Source organism: Telopea speciosissima, chromosome 8, assembly GCF_018873765.1.
Source record: "Telopea speciosissima isolate NSW1024214 ecotype Mountain lineage chromosome 8, Tspe_v1, whole genome shotgun sequence".
NCBI classification, from domain to species: Eukaryota; Viridiplantae; Streptophyta; class Magnoliopsida; order Proteales; family Proteaceae; genus Telopea; species Telopea speciosissima.
Genome location: NC_057923.1, coordinates 63,428,554 through 63,450,751, shown reverse-complemented (window position 1 = coordinate 63,450,751; position 22,198 = coordinate 63,428,554). Strand labels below are relative to the sequence as shown.

General features: G+C 40.3%; 1 protein-coding gene across 1 annotated transcript in view; it reads right to left on the bottom strand.

Moving 5' to 3' along the window:
- Window positions 1–13,106, bottom strand: part of LOC122672780 — a 254,565-nt gene extending 241,459 nt beyond the window's left edge. The window contains exons 1-3 of the mRNA XM_043870268.1: window positions 12,879–13,106; window positions 10,010–10,091; window positions 9,421–9,524 (exon numbers count right to left, since the gene is read on the bottom strand). Coding sequence (XP_043726203.1) covers window positions 9,421–9,524; window positions 10,010–10,091; window positions 12,879–12,893 — 201 coding nt within the window. The 5' untranslated portion in view covers window positions 12,894–13,106. The remainder of the gene's footprint in view (window positions 1–9,420; window positions 9,525–10,009; window positions 10,092–12,878) is intronic.
- Window positions 13,107–22,198: the final 9,092 nt, after the last annotated feature.

The window sequence follows — 22,198 nt, the reverse complement described above, 5'->3', positions numbered from 1 at the left end:
TGCTGGAACAAGCAACTGAAGATGAGTCCTCAAAAAGATACAGTCCCCCAGATACCCTGCCTCCACCAATCATCCTCTTTGTCTACAAATCCTGAAAGACACAAGATTAAGGAACAAGGTTATGGAGCAGTTGTAGGCATTGGTAAGTTGGCTAACAGACAAGAGATTAAAGAGAAACTTAGGCAAATACAAAACAGATGATAGGGATAAGGAAGAAGTGGGCTGAACAGTACCAGTGCCTCTGATTGTAGCACAAGAGCCATCAGCTAATGTAACACTGAAATGAGAAGGTTGTAAGGAAGAAAAGATACCTGAGGTTCCAAACATATGGTCTGACCTCAATCGATAATCCAAGGCCAAAAAGTGGAGACACGCAGTGACATTACCTGTCTGAACAAAAGTAGCAGTGGAAGAAATGTCCTGAGAAGCCTTTGTCTGGCTGGAGCGAGCATATTCCTCCTCTGTCATAGTCAAAGTCACACGGCGGTCCTCCATAGGTGCAAATGGGACTACAGGATCAGAACTAGCAATGTTGGCAACCTTGGACTATGAAGGTTTGCCATGCAATTTTCAACATAAACGCTGAATGTGGCCAGGTTTGCCACAATGATGACAAGTCCTCAAAGGACCAGATCTCTCTGACTTCTCAGATGAGTCATGAGCACTAACAGAAGGAGGAGCTGGGGAGGACTTGGCAGGCTGACGACCCCCACTGCAGCCACTACTCACAAGAGCAGAACTATCGCCAGAAGAGACTCGAGCAGTGTCACGAGACACAAGAAGAACTCGAGAAAAAGTGTCCGCAAGAGATGGAACTGTAACACCTCCAAGAATCTGAGATCATACTGAGTCAAAGTCAAGGCCCAAACTGCCCAAGAAACTGATAACTGCTAGTTGCTCACGATGTTGTTGCATCTCAGTAACATCAGAAGTAATGGGCAACAAAGCATTCAACTCCTCATACATCCTCTTAAAATCAGCAAAGTGTTGGGTCAAGGGTCGACCCTTCCTATCAACTCGATAAAACTCTTGGGAGAGCTCATAAATCCCGGAGAGATTGTTATGTCCAAAGTATAAAATAGCCAGATAGTCCCATAGATCTTTAACAGTATCAATATGGGTCACAAGGTCTACAATATTACTATCCATGGAATTTAAAATCTGACCCAAGATACGAGCATCAACAACCTCCCAAGCATCATCAGTCATGGTAGCAGGTTTCTTTCCAGTCAAGTGATGTTTCTCACCCCTTCCTATGAGAACCAAGGTCACAATCTTGTGCCATTGCTGAAAATTCTGACTCCCTTCTAGCTTCTTAGAGGTCAGAAAATTTGGGGATGAGGATACAACCTCGGGCACAGCCTTTGTGTCCTTCGATGTCTCTCCCATAATTACCACCAAAGAGGAATCCAACAATAATAGCTCTCAAGCCAATGCAAACAACAATCAATCTTCAAAGAAGCACCCAAAAGTGCATAACAGAGCAACCAACTAGTGCATCAACAAGCCACAAACAGTCCACAAACAGCCACAAACAGCCTACAACTTCAACAGAGACCCACCCGAAAAAGTATAGTAGAGCAACCCATCAGTGCTCAGCCCAGAAAAATTACTTAGAGGAAGTCTGAATCGATGTCTCTAAACCATCGCAGCAGTCTGCAAACACCATCAAAGTTCCAGAAATGGGGTAAAGTACCCCTATGGTAGAGAAGAAACCCGGAGGAGCTTAAAAATCTGAGTAAGTCTATCACACCTTCTTCCTTTGGTTGGATAAATAAGAAAGGAACTGAGAGAAAAGAGTAGAAGCGTGTCCTTCTCGATCAGATGTGCTCTGATACCATGTAAATAAGTAGAAAATAGAGATGGAAGAGAAAGGAGGAAAAAGAAGGAGAAGAAAATGTGAGAACCAAAAATGCAGTCCTCTCGTTAGTTAGAGAGGACTGATAATACGATCTCATATATCCAAAATAGGGTACAGGGGTATAAAGGGAAAGAGAGAAATAAAATAAAATAGAGATGGGAATCGCTTGGTATTAGCGCCAGAGTCCTTACGCTAATCCCGAGACTCCTATTTCCCTCTCCAACAGTCTAACAGTAACAAAATAAATCCAAGAGAACTAAGGCCGAGAGAGGGGAGAAGAGAGAAGGGGACTGAATAGAGGTATTGGATCGAACTAGTGAGTCCTCTCCCAAACCTTTATTTCATATATAAACCCAAAGTACAACCAAAGATTCCTAATCCTACTAGGAATCATAGAACCAAAATTAGAAACACACTAGGAAACCAACTAAGACTACGACTAACACACACCTAATCATAAACATAAAGTGAGACACCTAGGAGTTAGGTATCTCGATTAGAATAAGGAATATTCTAATCGAGATACTCTCTAACCCTAGGAGCTCGATATACATATACTTCAACACTCCCCCTCAAGCTGGAGCGTACAAATCACCAAGGCCCAACTTGGAACAATTTCTTCTAAAGGCAGGTCCAAACAACGGGTTGATAAACATATCACCGAGTTGGTTGGCAGTGGAAACAAATGGAGAAGAAACCAACTTCTTCATAACAGCATCTCGAACAAAGTGACAACCAACTTCAATGAGTTTGGTCCTCTCATGAAATATTGGATTGCTAGCAATGTAAATAACAGCCTGATTATCACAAAACATCTTCATTGGTTGAATAATAGCCAACCCCAACTCTTGAAGCAATGACTTTACCCATATTTTTTTGGGAGGGGTGAATTTTGAATAAAAATTCATTACCAAAAAGATAAAATAGCAGGAAGCCCCAGAATAAAGGGGGGAAAGAGGAGAAAAACAACCTACAAACTATCCCCCCAACAGTTACCCACATTAATTCAGCTGTAGTATGTGCCATCGTCCGATACTCAGCCTCAGCATTAGATCTACCAACAGTAGTTTGTTTCATGCTTTTCTAGGTGACTAAGTTACCACCCACAAATGTACAATAACCAATAGTAGAACGGCTATCATTATCAGCACCAGCCCAATCAGCATCAGAAAAACCAACCAGACTAACATTTCGATTAGGTCGATAAATGAGACCCTTGCCAGGTGCACCTTTAAGATATCGTAACACACGGCAAGCAACATCCCAGTAAATCTTCTTTGGTGTTTGCACAAATTGACTTATAACACCAACAACAAAAGATATATCTAGTCAAATAACAAAGAAGATGAGTTTCCCAACCAATTTTCTATGCCGATGTACATCTGTAAAATCCTCACTCTCACTAGAACCAAGTTTTTTATGGGGATCCATGGGAGTATCTGCTGGTTTGGAAACAAACATTCCAGTTTCAAACAAAATATCAAGGACATAGTTCCTTTGAGATAAGCTAACACTTTTTTTGCTTCGCAAAACTTCAATACCAAGAAAATACTTGAGAATGCCCAAGTCTTTCATTTGAAAGTGCTGATGAAGGTAGGATATAATTTGAGCAATACGCCAATACCAGAAGTATCATTACCAGATATAATAATATCATCCACATAAACGACCATCACAACCACCTTTGAACTCCGAACAAAGACGAAATGGTCAGAATAGCACTGTGATTCTATGAAAACCCAAACTGAGTAACAATGGGGCTGAACTTATCACCATGATCTTGGAGATTGTTTCAACTCATAGATTGCCTTACAAAGCTTGCATACTTTGGTTGAACTCTCCCCCTGAGTAACATACCCTGGAGGTTACTCCATATAAACCTCCTCCTGAAGATCACCATAGAGAAAAGCATTTTTTATATCCATCTAATAGCCTTGCTAGTTTACCTGGTAACAACGACCCTCTTCCTTGCAAGCCTAAGATGCCTCTCTCACCTTCGATTGTACCGCTAACACTTCTCCCGAGGAGTCGAATCCCTCTATAGACGATCCTTCTCCCCCCCTCAGTCGATTAGTCACCATCCTTTGTAGGAATGTTTTGCGTCTTTAATGGATATTGTTTCCTCCTCCAACCCTCCCTCTGCGCCTACTCGTTCTCCACAGGTGGCTCCCGCTGTCGACCCTTTGAGTGTGGGGTTAACCCCTCTTTATTCCGCTTCCCCCCTCTTTTGCCTCTTCCCCATGCAGCCTTTAGGGTGGACCCCCCTTTTGCCCTTACTCCTTTGCCCATTCCCCCTCCGACGCATGATCCCGCTCGCCTTAATGGGCCAGCCCCTTTGCTCGGCCCGCACATCTCTCATGCCATCCCTTTTGGCCCCTAGATAGTTTCCCCCGACCCATCTCCTCTGACCTGCCCATTTTTGGGCCTTAAGTCTTAATCTGGGTTGATTCCCCCTACACCCCAGCCAGCCCTCTCCCTCCAATCCCCTCCAACCTCCTATTGTCCCTCCCCCCACCTCGAGTTAACCACCAACACGACACAAGCTCTCCTCCTGATCATTATGAGTGGAGCTACAAAGACTCATTGCCTAGCAATGAGAAATTTTGCCTCTAAGCAATGGATATCAGAGGTCATGCCCGCTGTCGTGGGATTCCGGGTCCTACTTCTACTCCTGGGTGACGCAATTTCATCGAGATTGGCCATAGATGTCCCGATGTGGTCAGGCTTTCCCGTTTTAGTTTGTTGTAGTTGGTTGGGGCTCTTCTCCCTTTCTTTTGCAAGCCCACGCCAAGCCCTTTGTAATGGCAAGGGCTTGTATCTGGTTTCTAGTTGTTTGCTCTCTCCCCCCCCCCTCTCTTTCCTTTGGTAATGAATTTTTATTCATCCAAAAAAAAAAAAGTATTGTATCATATCGGCTGACACATATTGGTATCAAAAGGTCTCAATATGATACGGTAACAATATAATACTTAAAATATATAGATATATGTATCGACCGATACAGTAACAATACCATACTTGAAATATATAGATTTTCCATGTGTATCTTTAGCGTATCCTTTTTCTCTGCGATACAATACGATACATCTCTGAAAATCACCTTTCCAATATAATGCCCTACACCGATATTTAAATCCTTGGAAGCAACAGACTTTAAAGGAGGACAATTTGATTTAACCTTACAAGGGCAAAATGGTAACCACTTCAAGAGCTTTCACAAACCAATAAGGCACCTTTCCTTGAATTGTTCAAAGTAAATTAAACTTATCCCAAGGATATTAGGGCAATCTTGCAATTTCAGACAGTTTAACTCTCTGAACAAAAGGAGGTTTCCCTCTCAATGCTGTTTGGTAGAACTAGAATATTTTTTTTTTTTTGGGTGAATAAACCAAGCATTGCCAAAAGCGAAAAAGATACAAGGAACCCCCAGAGCATACGGGAAGAAAAACAAATCAATCCCACACTAGGAGAGGGGAAGGCCCCAAGAGGCTACAATTTGCCTATTTCTAGGAGAGTCAACGCATCTAGTAGGGATCATAGACAAGTTGCTTCTGACATCAAATATAATAGTGTCCCAAATCTGCTGGAAAGATATAGATCTGGGAGTCCACTTTCTGAGGTTACGCTCCAACCAAATGTGATAAACAACAGCGCCAAAGGCAAGCCTGCCCAGAAGATCACAGAATGACATATCCACCCTGTAGCGAGAAATAATCCAACAACCAACCAATAAACACAGCAAGAAGAAGAGGAAGAGAAAGAGAGAAGAGATAATGGAAGAAGAACTATTGCTGAACCACGATAGTCCAGAATAGAATGACTATCGTGGGCAGCTTTGTATTTATTAAATAAGTAAAGAACCCAACATTGATTACATCTCTATCAAGTAAACTAACTAAGAGTCAAACAAGGAAACCCAATCACACTAAACTAAGTCAGCTGAAAGACATATCACGATATGAATATCTCCTATCGTCACTACCCAAAGAAAACATTACAGACAACTAAAATAATGCTGCAGGAATAAACATTAATAACTCTGCAGCATAATATACTTATTTAACACTCCCCCTCAAGCTGGAGCATACAAATCACCCATGCCCAGCTTGGAACAGTTCTTAAGAAAAGCAGGATGAAACAAGGGCCTGGTGAACACGTCCCCCAGCTGATCCGCAGAAGAAATTTATGGAGTAACAATCAACTTCCTCATACCATCATCCCGTACAAAGTGACAATCGACTTCAATGTGTTTAGTGACTTTAGTCCTTTCATGGAACACCGGATTGCTGGCAATGTAGATAGCATCCTGATTGTCACACAAAACCTTCTTTTTTTTCTTTGGTGAATAGATTCTATACCAAACCCCAGGAGGGGGAGGGGATATACAATAGAGAAAAAGCGAGAGAGAGAGAGAGAGGGGGGGCAAAGCCACAAGCCAACCTACGCAGAGGTGGGGGGCTGCAAAGGAGAAGAATCAAGACCCCAGGATACAACAATGTGTCTGTTCCTTGGGATATCAAAAATAGACCTATTAGGGATGAATCTGAGCTTGAAGGAGACATCAAAAGAGATGGCTTTCCAAATTGAATCAAAACATCAAGAGTTGGAGGTCCATCTCCTAAGATTCCTTTCCATCCAAATGTGGTAGATAGCGGAGCCGAATACGAGCTTTCCAATAGTGTCACAGATAGTGACTCCAGAGAATGTCATGTCCAACCAGAGCCATTCTCTCTCAAAGGCAAGGGATCTCCTGCAACAGGGCCAGATAGATGTAAGGGCTTTTTTCACGATGGTGGAGGTAAATGAGCAAACAAAGAAGAGATAGGCAATGTCCTCGGAGGCATTCCAGCAAAAGACACAAGAAGAGGAGATAGAGATTTTGCGGTGGAGAAGGAAGACTTGGGTTGGGAGGCAAAGGCTAAGGGTTCTCCAGACTGCGAAGATGTGTCTAGGGATGTGACCTTCGAACCAAACTAGCTTGTGCCAAGGAACAGGGGGGGCAGGGGATCCGAGCTAAATTCCAGGCAGAGCTAGAGCTAAAGATGTCGTCGAGGGAAAGGAGCCAAACAACCTTATCTGCATGAGGGAGGGAGGGGAAGGAAGGCCAGATCTGGGACAGAATGGAAGGGTGGAGGGAGGAAGAGGGGGACCAGGAGCCATGAGAAATGAGGGAGGAGAGGGCGGCAGTTTTTGGGATGCCAGAAGAGTAGATTGACTTGGGACCAAAGGCATTGTGGAGAACTCCAAGAGGATGCCAAGGGTCCAACTAAAGGGAGATGGAGGATCCATCAGCAATAGAGAAAGAGATAGCTCGGATAGCAAGGGGGTGAAGGAGGAGAATCTTGTGCCAAATCCAAGAGGAGTTAAAGGGGATAGGAACAGTCCAAATGGAGTCATGCTTGAGGAGATGGGAGTAAACCCAGTTGATCCAGATGGAGTCTTGATAGGAGGAGATTTTCCATATGAGCTTAAGGATGCCCGAAGTATTGGAATCGCGGATGCGACGAATACCTAGGCTTCCTTCAAATCTGGGGAGACAAATGGACTTCCAGCTGATTGGATGGAGGAATTTGGAAGTTTCTTTTCCTTTCCAGAGGAAAACACAGAAAAGGTGTTCCATAGCCTTGATGGTGGCTTTAGGAATATCATAGATACCACACCAGTAGATGTAAGAAGCTTGGAGAACAGATTGGATGCACTCGATGTCACACAATACCTTCATAGGCTTAGTAACTGGAAAACCCAACTCTTGGAGCAGTGACCTCAACCACATGTCCACAATAAACTAAGTCAGCTGAAAGACATATCACGATAGGAATATCTCCTATCATCATTACCCAAAGTACATTACAGACAACTAAAATAATGCTGCAGGAATAAAAATAAATAACTCTGCAGCATAATATACTTATTTAACACTCCAAATAAAGTGGCTGTCTAAAACCAGCCGCAGGTGTAGGGATTCTACACCAGCATGAGTAGCCATCGGGTGGTGTAGGGGAATCCCTACACCAGCAGCTAATATCGTGGGTTGAAGTTAGTATTTTAATTTGTTATTTTTTTAGTCAGTCCTTTATTGAATTGTAATTCTAATTGGAATTCCTAGAGCAAGCTTGAATCCTAGTTAGTATTCCTAGTTCAGTTTTGAGTCCTAGTTAAGTTTTGAGTCATAGTTAGAGTTTGAATTCTGTCCAGCCATAAGGCTTTATATATGTAAGAGCTCTTGAGAGCCTCCCACGATTTAATGAATAAGACTTTTGCATTGCAATTGCCACTGTCCTGAGATAGGCTGAGGGTGAGATACCCAGGCTGAGATAGCCTTCACTGCCTCTCTCTCCATCGATCTACATTCAATGGTTGAATTATTTCAATTCTGCCCGAGCCAATAGTTTGAAGATTCAATTCAAATACTGGGATTGGCTTTCGTCTCCAACAACCGCTCACTTTGTTGGGTCGCCTCCCTCGCTGGCTGCCTTCCTCGCTTGGCCTGCTAGCCCATCTCTTCGCCTCCATCCCCATTTGCCTTCTCTCTCGCCAATCGTCTTGCATCACCAGCGCTCTCAGTTGTCGCTTGGACTGCAGCTGCTTGGCCGCAAGCCCCTCTCGGTCAGTCTTCTGTCTGATCCGCCTGGCTCGCTCGACTAATGCCGTGTTACTGCCAGCTGCATAGTCTGCCACTCTGTCCTCTGCAAGCTATGCTCGGCCGGCAGCCGGTTCGCCGGTGCCTCTCCGATGTGGCTGTCACCTCCACTTGGCCTGCTTCCCGCTTGGCTGTGGTCCTTCGCTAGGCCAGCGCCCCTCTGCTGCGGCTGTTTGTTTGCCGGTGATGCTCCGTTCTCGTCTTGGCGGCTGGTCGAAGTTGTGCTGAGATAGTTTGTTTAGGGATTGTGGTTCCCTACCTGAAATTGACTTGGCTGCCCTTCTCTTTCTTTTGGGCTTCTTTGCTCTTGTGGGCTTTTGTATTTCTTGGGCTTCCTTCTCTGTCTTTATGCCCACGTGGCCTTTTGAATTTTACAGGGCTAGCCTCCTCTCAGGTAGGCCTTGTAATTTGTTTGAGGCTTTGTGCCCTTGTACGTTCTCTCCCCTCCCCCCCCCCCCTCTTTCCTTCCTTTGGAAATGAATTAAATTATTTATTCATCCAAAAAAAACTTGACTCAGAACAGCTTCAATACACTACCATCTAAAACTGAATCTTTTTCTGAATAACTAAATAACTGTATCAGGACTAAAGATCCAGCAAAACAAATTGTAATACTGTATGGGGTACTTCTTATGAAGATTCTGGTATCTATGTTACTTTCATTATTTCCTTTTCTCTTTTTTTTTTTTGGTTGAGGGAGGGGTGTAGAGGCCTAGAGGGGTAGGTTTGCGTGGTGCTCCGTCGCATTATGCTTTGTTTTTCTCTTCTTCTAGGGATCCATGTCTCCTCATCCCTTGTTACTATGTTCTAAATTTCTAATACCTAATAAAATTTCTTTTCGTGCCAATTAAAATATATAAACAGACATATACGGCAAAGATCCATGGTAAATTTTTTTTGGTGCTCAAGGGGAATGTACCTTTAATGTTATTGTACCAACAAAGCCAGCTTTGACAGTGACTGGAAGCTTAAGTAAATTTAGTGCTTCCGCTTTCAACTTCAAGTCCTTGAGAACAACATCACCTATAGGACAAAGGAAATAATCACCAACCTCTTTCCCACAAAGATAATGCTAGAGTGAGACTACAAAGAAACTAGTTAAGAAGAAACAAATCCATGAAAATTACGAAAGAACAACAGAAACAAAACACATCAAGCATATATGATGCAGAAAAAGCAAGACCTGTGGCAGCGGACCCAGGTCCAATAAAGGTCAAACACTAAAAAACTATTAAAGGCTACTCACGATAGGGAGAGTGTCCCTATCATGATATATATTTAGTTGTGTGGTGTGTGTGAGTTGTAGAATTGTATTTTATCTTTACTTTGCTTTTAGTTATTTGTTTTAAGTTGTAACTACGACTTCGACTCTTAGTAGGTTTCCTACTAAGAGTAAATGACTGGAATATAACACAATGAAAAGTGATTATTCATAATGAACTTATCTCAAACAAAGAAATTCTCAAAGATGAGCAAGCAGAACAAGATCTGAAACTTAAAATACGGACCTTTCCAGACACTGATCCTTAATGCTTCTGTAGAAAGTCCATGAACATATTCTCCCAAATATTTTCGAAGCAGATGCAACACCTACAAACATAAAAAAGAATTCAAATTGACTAGACTAAAGAATATCTACCCAAAATATTGTTATTTACAGTTACACTAGTTGTACACGTACAGAGCTGAACTGACAAACCCAATCCACCACAGTGGATTAATGTGGAAGAAAGGTATATTAGGTGCTCCTTGTTAAGGGTGAGCCTTATGCCCTAAGCCAAATTCATGCACCATGTAGGGATTTAGAACCGTTTTCCTAGGAATTCGATACAACTAATGGTAAAATATGCTTGAAAACCGGTTTGACGGGATTCACTCTCTTATAGAACAGTTTTACAACCAGCAATGACATATGGGACTGAACGTTAGGCAGTAAAGAAAAACATTTAAACAAACTTAATGTGGCTGAAATGAGGATGTTGCGGTAGATGAGTGGTAAAACTAGAAAAGATAAAATAAAGAATGAAAAAATTAGAGCAAACCTGGGTGTTGCCCCTATTCATGATAAGTTGCAGGCCTTTGAATGCTCTAGTACAGAAAAGTGATTTATTTCAAATAGAAGGAACTAAAGATGTAGGAAAAGTGGCGAGGAAAGGCATGTATAGCTTAGGAATGGAATCTTGTATGGCTTTGAATAGAGCTGATTGGAAAAATAGGATCCATGTTTTATTTATTTTTTTTGGTCAAAAAATAGGATCCATGTAGCCAAACCCATTTAGTGGGGATAATGCTGAGTTGAGTTAGATCCTCCTAACCTCGTTTCAATGTTGCTGAATCTTGACCAATTCCTTCCATCGATTTATTAATTTCTATCAGTTTCCTACAAGTGCAGTAGATCCCATTTTCAAACACATGATTGATAAACCTCCTACTAAATTAATCCATCTCAGGGGTAGATCCCCCCAAATCTGCCCAACATCAGTCCTAAAGGATGGACCAATGAGTCCAATTCTTTTAACGGTTCTAGCCTTCAGCATCTTTTTTGAATGGCTGTTCTGTCTCCTTAGACTGGGCTGCTTCTGTGGTGGCATCTGATATTTTGTTTCTCAGCCACCTTTTCACTTCTGTAGTTTTCTTGTTTCTCCCTAGGTTGTGAACAAAGATGCCCATAATATGGCTAAAGGGGTGTCTTTGTTAAATTTGTCTTCTGTCTGGTGGATTAAACCTCTTAGTTTCATTGTAAATCCTGCTATTCTTAAAAGCAGGAACCTTTCCTCTATTTTCAATAAATTTCAGGCCGAAATGCCTTGTTCTGGACCAAAATAAAAGCACTTGGAAAAAGTATAATAAAGGCTTCTAATGCCTTCAATGAAGGCATGAGCTTGAAATTGGTCTAGGGCCAAATGAATCCAATTCCTCCAACAGTTCTAGCACTTGGAAGGAGTATAATGAAGGTTCCTAAAGCCTGCCAACATGGAAGGGTTTGACATTGGTATAGGGTACACGACAAGATTCTTGAAGCATGTTTGGCAGCATAAGACTTCTCTTAGACCTACTTTTCCTTAAATATTTCAAATCAAAGAGGATGAATAAAATAGGATGTCAGAGTATATTGATCATGAGACAAGCCAGATGTATAACCAAGCTCATGAAGAATTTAAATGACTTGGACATAGCACCCATAAGTTTTCTGCCCTCTCTTAGGAGGACGCCAGAATTCATTCCTCAGGAGACTGGAGTAGGGAGTTCCTAACTAAAGGAAAATGGTGTGAAGGAATTTTTGCGGCCGAATCTTTATTTTCAATGTGCTTGGGTGCTTTACTACTTCCTTTCCAAGACAAATATATTTGAATTTTCTAATCCCCAGAGGGTTTGCTTACTTGAATATGGATTGTGTTTTTAACAAAATCCTCAAAGTTATCCACCGGTCATAAAGATAATGATGCCAAACCATATTGGAGATCTACTGATATTTCCATGAAAGCCTACATCTTATCAATGGGTGGATTAGTCCAGTTCATGGCAAACACAGAGAGATTATTTTAATCCAATTTTTTTATTTTTTTATTTTTTATAAAGTCATATTAAATGTATGCATATGTTGTATAACAAAACAAAATTAAAATATTTTTTCAGACAAAATTCAAGTAGAATCCAATTGCCAGACTCAGGGTAACCAAACAGTCTTACATATGGATTCAGAAGGATTCCACCTGACAGACCCAGGGCAACCAAACAGTTTTTCAGCTGGATTCCACCTGACAGACCCAGGGTAACCAAACAGGTTTTTTATCCGAATCCAAATCCACATGAACCAGATTCTTAAGAAGCTAATCCAATTTAAAAATCCGACTCGTCTGACACCTTCAACCAAATACAACCTAAAGCTATGTTTTGAATCATTTGGGGAATTTAAAAAAAAAAAGTTTTCAATAGTGACTTTAGTAACATCGTTTGTTGGGCATTCAAAATATCACTAAATCGCAATTCTTCAGTTAATTGAACAACCGGGTCAAAACTCTTAACTAAGAATTACACTGACAGCCCGGGGGGGGGGGGAGAGAGACCCTCGGCCAATTGCATGGAAATTATTTTCGATGTCATTTCCGTCAAACGAATAAATTACCATCTAGAGACCAACAAATATCAACCAAAGTTACATGAACCATTCTGCAAGCTAAAAATAAATGCGAAAACAAAAAAGATAGATATCGTTTCCTTTCCCCCAAAAAAAACCCCTCTCCAAATCAGTTTACATCGTTATGCATGCAAATGTTACCAATTTCTTGCCTGCCAATGAATTCAGCAGACAAGCATAATACAGAAACAGTGTTATCAATAATTTCATCACGAAATAATGAAGATGAAGATCCTTACGTGAGCCTCAAACATGGTGACGCATCAAATGGACCGTCATGTGCCGCGGCAGAATGAAGCTTCAATTCGGGAATGTTATGCTGACCAGAAATCGGCTTCGAAGTATTCTTTTTCTACTGGATCGAGTCGCGATGGAATACATACAAAAGCGTCCTTCGATCCCTCCCTGTAGAGAAAACCTAGGGAGTCCGATTAGTGATAACTGCGAAATGACAAGCAGCAGAATGTAGATATATGGACCCTACGAGAAAATCCCGCAGACACGTCGGTTTTGCAACAAATGAACTTACTACTTGAATTCAAATTTAGATAAATATTTTTACCCCAAAAAATTGAGAGAAATATTACCGTTTAATGCGTCATAATTTTTTATTTTTTTTTTTTTTTTTTTTTTTTTTTTTTTTTTGAGCAAATTACATGCACCTGATGTTTGAAAACAAAAACAGAACATCCTCATCATTTATGTATAACCCCTGGATGGATGGTTGACGGTGTTAGTGAAGTGTTTTTAATAAAATAAAAGACAATTTTACCTTTTAAATATTAATGACTTAAATGATTTACCATTTTACCCTTATTTACATCCTCTCTAAACTAAACTCCCTAAATCGATTTACGGGTTTTGCTACACACTAGTTCTGGCGAAGCTTGCACTAAACCATCTCCGGCGTACCCTGGCCCAGCGAATAAATCAATCAAAAACTAAGCCTACAAGTGAGAGAATAAAGATGAAGAGAGAGGGTCCGCAACATTGGTTAGAACCTATGGCATCTTGCCATCACCTTGGAACCCAAAACGCTACAACAAGATCGTGAATCAGATCGATTCCGCTGCCACTGCCGGAATCTTTACGAAGATATCGTCGAAGCCCACCAATCATTCCAAGTGCGGTCGACTAACATGTATGGGCTGCCACACCCACCCTGTTTCCAAGGAACAGAGGGGGTTCAAATTATGTTGGATTGTCGGCGACGGCAATCTTGGGTCAGTTGGCTACTTGAGATTATCAAGATTGAGATGACTACGACGAGGAGGACGAGCAGAAGGAAATGGAATATGGCATGGATGATGATGTCTACTATCGGAACGACTGCTGCAACAATGACAATCTTGAAGACATTGAGCCTGTACCAACCACCATAAGAATTGAAGAAATTGTCCATAAACCAGAAGAAGAAGACGAAGAAGATGATGATGACGATGGTAGGTTGAGCATCATGAGCTTCTGTGAAGTTGGATTTGTGTTGGAAATGGAAGAAGAAGGATGGTTTGTGGTAGCAGAGATGTAAACAGAATATGGATTTCAATCTCTGCCATTGCCATATTCTTTTACTGTTTACTCCACGTTTGCTTCTTCTTTGTTAGTAAATGTAAATTGGAATATTAATGATCCAAATATGTAAATTTGAAATTATTCTCTGTTTGTTCTCAATGAAATGGAGCAGAGCAGTAAAAAGATTTGGACGAAATGGGAGTAATACAGCTCTATCTGGAATGGCATATATACGTCGTGAGCGGGGCTTGTTTCTTAACTTGTCTTTGTTTCTGTCCTTTAAAACGTTTTGAATTATAACAAATTTGATGGAGATTAAGGCGTTTCTTCGCTACTTTCTTTCCAGAATATAAATTCAATTTCTATTTTTTATCTGTCCCCTTCTTTTCCTCCTCCATCATTGACGAATTGGATCTGCTCGTCGGAGAGGACAGTGGAGCAGTACTCGATTTGGGGATTTATAGCAACAGCAACACCTTCAAGTACAGCAATGATAAAGATACTTCGCAGTTCACCGGAGAAGAAAGGGAAAAGGGGAGATGGGTTTGGAACGTTGGTTTTGGGAGAGATGGGTTTGTGCTATGATTATGATATATAAGGGTATAATGGTCCATGAAAAAATAGAAAGGTAATATAGTCATTTTTAAAAGTTTAACTATAGTTAATTAAACTTAATGGTAGGGGTTTATTTGTAAACCTCTCAATCATCCAAGGGATGCACGTAAAATGTGTAACTACGAGGGATGATTTGTTATTGTTTCAAACACTAGGGGATGCATGTAATTTGCTTTCTTTTTTTAGCCTATATCCGGAGGGTGATAATGGCACAAAAGAGAACTTTTTAGCCATAGATATTGGAGTATTTCTTTGTTTGACATCCAAATTTCTTTAATCCTCAAATCCAACCTGTGCACTTGTTGTAGTCCACAGAGTATCGCCTTCACCTTTGGCTCCAAAAAATGATTTGCTGACAACAACCCTACAGCAGTCCAAGTGATGCTTCCTTGGTCCCAAAAACAAAAAACCCATGCAGCTGAGTCTACCCCCGATTGGAAGAGTCCTGCACATATTAAAATGGGATAATTAAAATATGGTAAAGTTAAGTTTGTAATAGTAGGGGGATTAGCATTAGGAGGATTAATGTCATCAAGAATATCATATAAGAGAGTGGGAGGATATATATTAAGGTCTTTAAGCCATTTATTTATCAGAGAGATTACTCGCAGAGGGTCTGCCTTGGCATTGTTGAACAAGACATTATTCTTGGTTTCCAATATAAAGTAACAAGAAATTATAAATACTGAGAAAAACCATTTTAGGGAGTTTTTATCAAGTTGGTTAGAGGAACATAAGGAAAAGCTGAAATGAAGAAAGGATGGAAAGGATAGACACTCCGTTCTCAATCCCAGTGGGCCCGTAGCCCAAATATGTTTAGTCCAATTGCAAGACAGGAGAATATGGCAAATGGATTCCTTAGAATCACCACATAAAACTTTTGGCCAAACAACGGTCCAGGGATCAAACCATGGTTCCCTAGGGAGACCAAGATATTTATCTTTAGGGTTTTGCACGCCCTGGGTTAGCCCATGGTGTCCTATGGGTGCCATATTTTAATTTTAGGGTTTCTCATGGTCGCCCATGGGAACCCTGGTGCATCCCTATTAGGGTTTCTCCTTCCCTATTGCATTCCATAAAATTAATTATCACAATAGGGACGGAGAAATTCGTCTCTAGTCCATCACATGACAAGAGGGATCCATCCCATACTCGAATGCGCAACGAAAATTAATCGATTCGAGTTTCTTTCGCATCCCATAAATATTAATAATCAATTAACAGAAGGGATTAATACAGAACTGCTAACCTGGTGAGCCTCAAGTGTTGCTCCTCCAATAGACAGTGGTTCTTCCTCCAATGAGTGCTCCAAGCAAACAGATCTCAACCTCCAATGGTGCTACCAAGGTTCTACACGCCAATCCCAGATGCCCTCAAACTCCTCAGCACAGATCTAGGGTTTCACAAACCCTAACTCTCAAACACAGGTGAGAGAAGCAAGAAGAAGAAGAGAGATCACCAAAGGGAGAGAGAGAGAAACCAAAAACGTAGGAGAGAGAGTGTCTGCTCCAAAAACGTGGAGAGGTTCTCTCTTCTGCGTTTTATGGTCCCCTATTTATAATAATAGGGTTTAATTAAATCCTAGATAGATTTAATAGAGCCCTAGTGAGAGTCTGACTCTCTCTCTCAGTCTGGCAGTTCTGTTTAAACTCAAAGTGCTACACAGGTGAAGAAGCAGAATCTAATAGGGAAAGTATTAATTAGATTCTTTATTTAATTATTAATGGATAATTATAATTAGCATCAAATCCACTAATTAAATAAAGAGCCAATTAAATTAGCAAATTTCAAATAACTCCCTATATGATAACAATTTATCATAGACAACCCCCCCCACTAATCAACACCATCATTATGGAATCTAGGGCATGTACACATGTACTGCCAAACCCCAATCCATAGTACATGTCCATATAAGAGCGTCTGTGCATCCGATCGGGTCCCACAAAACTCGATAAAACACTTTATTTGAAATAACTATAAATAATGTATCATTTTATGTAAAATAAATTTTGCAAAACCATTTCCAAAACAGATCTTGGATCCGAGTTCGATCCAACCATGCACTGAGCAGTCTCTATCTTGGTGTTCCCCAATCGGGCAGTGGTGACCGTGTTGGATAACTCCTTCACTCACAAAGTGTTCACGCATTCCCAGAACACCGACTTTGACTCGCTTGAGTCTCAGTCATTGGTGAACCAAAGAATGCGATCACACTTTGCAGTGACAGGGTTCCCTCAGGTACAGGGTGTCGGTGACACATGTCTATCCCTTCCTACATCTAGCAGTAATACATGAGGGAATCGACAAAGTAGATTCTTCGCCAATGCACACATCAAACATGTGAGCACTCGCATTCATACCCTGACATCACATGTCTAGGCATACCCAATGCGATAACCATATGATAAAGGTGCCCAGCCCAAACCCTAGTGGTGACTACCATTTGAAGTATAACTTACGGACACATAATGCTCAAAAAGTTTATATCGCATGTGACAATATTAAACTAAAATGTATAAATGTTCAATAAAAAGATGAACCGGGTTGAACTAGACCGAACCGGGTTTGATGGACACACACTTGTCCAACAAAAACACAACTAGGATCGACCGGGATCCATTTTGAAATAATTCCTTTTGTTGGAATACCTGCATGAATAACTCGCCAAAAAAACTTTTTAAATCTGGGATGTAAATTTAACTTCCAAAAAGACTTCCACCAGGTTGCATTCTTAGTTGTGAAATGAAAAGGATTTTATTCAAAGTTAGATAAAGAGTAGCCCGACGAGTGGAGAAAAGGCCATCTTTGGCGAGTGTACACCACCATGTGTCTTCATTCGCTGATAATTGAATTGCTTCATTCATAAAATCATAAACATTGTTGTTGCAATTTTTTCTTTCTCATTTCATTTATTTATTTTCTATAGTTACAAACATCATAAAATCTAGCATCAAATCATACATCATAATATATAAATTATTAAATCATGTTTTCCTCACCTTTGACTCAATTTATCTGTTTCTTCTTAATTTTCTTTCAATTTACTGTTCTAGCAACACTAAGACTCACTCCAGTCTTCCATTGACTCTAACCTGCAAACAATTATCCAACCTTGAAATTGTAAAGCTCTTTCATCTTCTTTAATTATCTCTACAGCCTTTGTGTCTCCAATGCTTGACTCAACTCAAACCCAAAGTAAGTGTATTCTCCAATGATTTTAGCACCAACAACAATCACCCAATACCTGGAACTTCAGTTTACCCTCTTCCTCTCCTAATTTCATTTACAGTTTCCACTTTAATCTCACATTCCATCTTCAAATATAATCAACCCTTATCCAATTCCTCCGCCCAAGTGATTAAACCTTGTGTTCCTTGAAATTCTCATGAATTCCTTTAGTCTCCTACCATTTCAGCTTCTAACCCACGGACATTCAGCAACACAACATTTTTCTATTCCATTCTTGACCCAGTTTCATCAATCTATAGTCCTGGATTTCCAAAAATCAGAATCTCCTCTTGATGTTCTGCTCCAAGTCTTCTTGATTTCTTTTTCAATTCCAATTCCCAGCAGTACCTTGCTTCAATTCCTTATAGTTTAGCAACCCAGAAACTTAAGTCATCCATTAACTTCACTCGCCAACAGCAGCTAACAGGACTCCAGCTTTTCTTCTCCTTTTCTTCAAATTCAATTTCGGTCCTGGTTTGCTGAATATACTAACCCATGTTCTAATCTAATTAACCCAGAATTTCACAATTCCCACTTGAGTACAATGTCCAACAACTACTATTCTTTCATCTTTCTTCCAATTTCTTCTTCTTCTTCAAATTCGTGGTTCCAACAACCAAACTCACAAATTCTCAACTTCAGTTGTTTCAACCTTAGTATACAAAACTCTTTCACAGTTGAATCACAACTCCTATGTTAATTCTTGCTTTCTTCCATTTTTCCTTTAAATTTATTAACAGTTACAACAACACTATTTTCTTCTTTTCTCAATCTTTAGGTAATTCTTCTTCATTCTAAAATCCCAACAACACAGATCCATCACATAGTAATTACAGATTCAGCTACCATTTCCCAATTCTTTCTTATCCTTGATAAGTTCACTTGAACCCTTCTTGAATCATAGTGACCTCTTGAAATTCAATGATCAAGAACCCAGAAAATCATTGACCTCTCTTAATCATGTTGTCCAGCAGTCCCTATTCCTTTTTTCTTTCTTTTAACCTCCCATTCCTCTTCTTTTCTTCTTTTCTTTCAATCTCTTCTTTCAAATCAGAACTCCAGCAACATAAAGCCCAATTCTCCTTTTCAATTTAAGATTCCACCAACACAACCCCTTTAAAATCTGAACTTCAACTTCCTCTACTTCCTTCTTCTTCTTTTTATTCTATTTCCTTTTTCTTCTCCTTAATATTCTAGCAGAATTTGCATAGCTCAATTGACTAAACCATGTGGCCACCACAAGCTTCAAAGCTAGCAACACCTTAGGCCACCACTTTCTTTAACTTAACCATGTGGCTGCTCCTCTTTGAACCTCCATAACTCAAACAAACCATGGTTTTCCATCTTTGAATCATTTGATTCAGTCAAATTCAAACAAGACCGGACCGAACCGAACCAAACCACCTCCTACTTGAATATTCATATTTACTTCACTATTCACTTAGTGTATAAATTATAAAAATAAAATCTTATACCATACATCATATATCCTTAATAGGCATACATGTCTACCAACAAAAAAAAACATAGGCATACATGGGTATTAATAAAACAATTTACTTGCCATAATAGTACTATAAAATATTGCATCTCATTAAAATAATAGGACAAAGGTTTTGTACACGGTCGTGTCAATCGTGGACAGGAGAGAGTCTCTCACAAAAAGTTGAAAAATGCATAAATACCCACCCAGTAATTAATGCCTAGAAACTCTCACCCTCTTATCACCCCAGTGCACCACCCTCCATTGCACGTCCAATGCGCTTAAAATCTTAACACGTGGACAACCTTTAATCCAACGGTCACTTTTTTATTCGAGAGATTTACCCCTAAGCCCTAACCCGATCCATCTCCTCTCGAGCTTCCCCTTTCTGTCTTCCCTCGACTCTCTCAGTATTCCAGGCGACAGCCGGCGCACCGTCACCTCTCCTCTCCTCTCTCACCAAACCTTCCCAAATCGATTCATAGCAACTCCTCTCTCTTTATCGAACTATTTCTCTCATCCCTGCTGCTCTTCCAATTTCTCTTCAGGGCAAGACTCACCAATGGTAGGGCAAAGATGAGAGAACGAGAGAAAAAGGAACAACCGAAGCGAGACCGAGAGATTCTCTGTTCTATTTTTTTATTTGCTCACTCGCTCGCGCACTGTATCGAGCTTTTCTCCTTTAATTTAATGGAGATTTTGGCTTGATGCAGGAGTGGAAGAACTTGGGTAGATCAGTAGATGTGATTTGTGTTTCAAAGGTAGATGTGACGTTTCTTTGATTTATATTTGTATTTTTATGTTTTCTTTCTTTCAATCACTCCCAGTCTTCCACTTTTAAGGTTGATTCAAAAGCCTGTCACGGACATGAAGATTCATCATCTTCATCGCCAAAGTGGTCTGCCTCTGGTTTCTGGTTCTTATTTCTATACTCAGATTTTGAAGATCTTAGCTGATACCCTAACTTTTTCTTCAGAGTACTAATAGAGCTCATCAGTGCAAGTTAAACACTCTCATTTGGATCTATTAATTTGAATCGTTAATCACGAATTCACGATTTGAGTTTTTTATAAATCTCAGGTTTTGAGCCCAATCAATCAAGGATTTAATATCTGAATACATTTTTTCTTGCATTCTCCCTTCAAAATGGGGAAAGCTGGGAGAGATTGGACACAGATCTACGCGATCTATGGATTGGATGAATGGCAAACCGTAATTTTTCTGCTAATCCTTGCTCTCCTATTTTCGTTCCTCGCCGTTCTTTTCCTCCTTTACTTCAATCCCCTCTGTTCAGTAGTCTAATCTCTCTTCCCTGCCCTTCCTGACGAGTAGTCGGCCCCGATTGCCCGAAAGCTACGGTGGCGACGCTGCGGACGATGGGGATGGAAGGCGTTCAGGCGTTCAAAGAGGATACTGTGCCGGCCGTCGCCTGGAATAATGAGGTAGTAGTGTTGAGTGAAAGAGGGAAAAGCCAGAGAAGGGAATCAGGGGAGGCTTGAGAGACAGAGAGAGGATGGATACCCGATCGGGTCAGGGCTTGGGGGTAAATCTCTCAAATAAAAAAAAGTGACCGTTGGATCAAAAGTTGTCCACATGTCAAGATTTTAAGGCCCACTGGACGTGCAATGGGAGATGGTGCACTGGGGCGATAAAAATCCCTACATGTATGAAACCTTTCTCCAAACTAAAATAATAAGATATTAAAACAAAATATTGAGCATTAAATAATTTACAAGTTCATGCCATTGATCATACTAAAAAATTACAATTATGCCACTGCTCACTTATATTATTAGAATAATATAACTACATCATTAAAATAAGGGAAATTTGCGTTTAGCACCCCTGTAGTTTGAATCTATTATATCTATCACACCAAAAATTTCATCAATATCAATAACCTCCCTTGTGTTTTGAAAAAATCTTACAACCGTACCCCTATCGTTAGATTAGACCAGTTAAGTGATAATGTCATCACCCAATTTTAATCTAAATATCCATAATACCCTTAATAACACCTCATTCCTTATTTATAGAGATGTAAACGGATAGTCGAAAATTCGAATTCGATTTGCATTCGTATTCGTTTGGGGATATCCGTATTCGGAAAATTACTATCCGCAAACTATCCGTATCCGTTCGAATATTAATCGGATACGAATTCGGATATGCCAAAATTCGATCGGATATTATCCGATTCGTTAACCTCTCCGTTTATAGACTTAAGTAAATATTAATTTAATAATACCATATATTGTAAAACTTGTTAGTGGACAGTTGGACATCATTAATTTAATTTTTTAAATTAAAAAAACCATAGTGGAGACGGGGTGGAGTACTAGGGTTTTTTTTATTATTCCTTCTTTTTCGTAGTTCGTTCTTTCCTCTGTTCCTTCTTCTTCACTTTACCCTTTTTGATTTCCTTGTCTCTTCCTCTTCTCGATTCAGACCCAAGATTAAGAGGAAGAATGCAGGAGGAAGAGACAGCAACAAGATTGACCTTTACTGGCTTGGAATGTTTCTGATCTGGAGGAGGTGCTGCTATTGGATGGAGAAGCTTGTGGTAGGAATCCCTCTTGTAGCTGCTGCACCCCTTCCTCTCCTTCTCATGTTAACTCCTTTGCAGGCATTAAAGTTGCAATATTTTCAATTCAAAATGCATATCAAGCCATGCATCAGAAGTATGCTAAATGTCTGCTACATATATGAAGATTTACT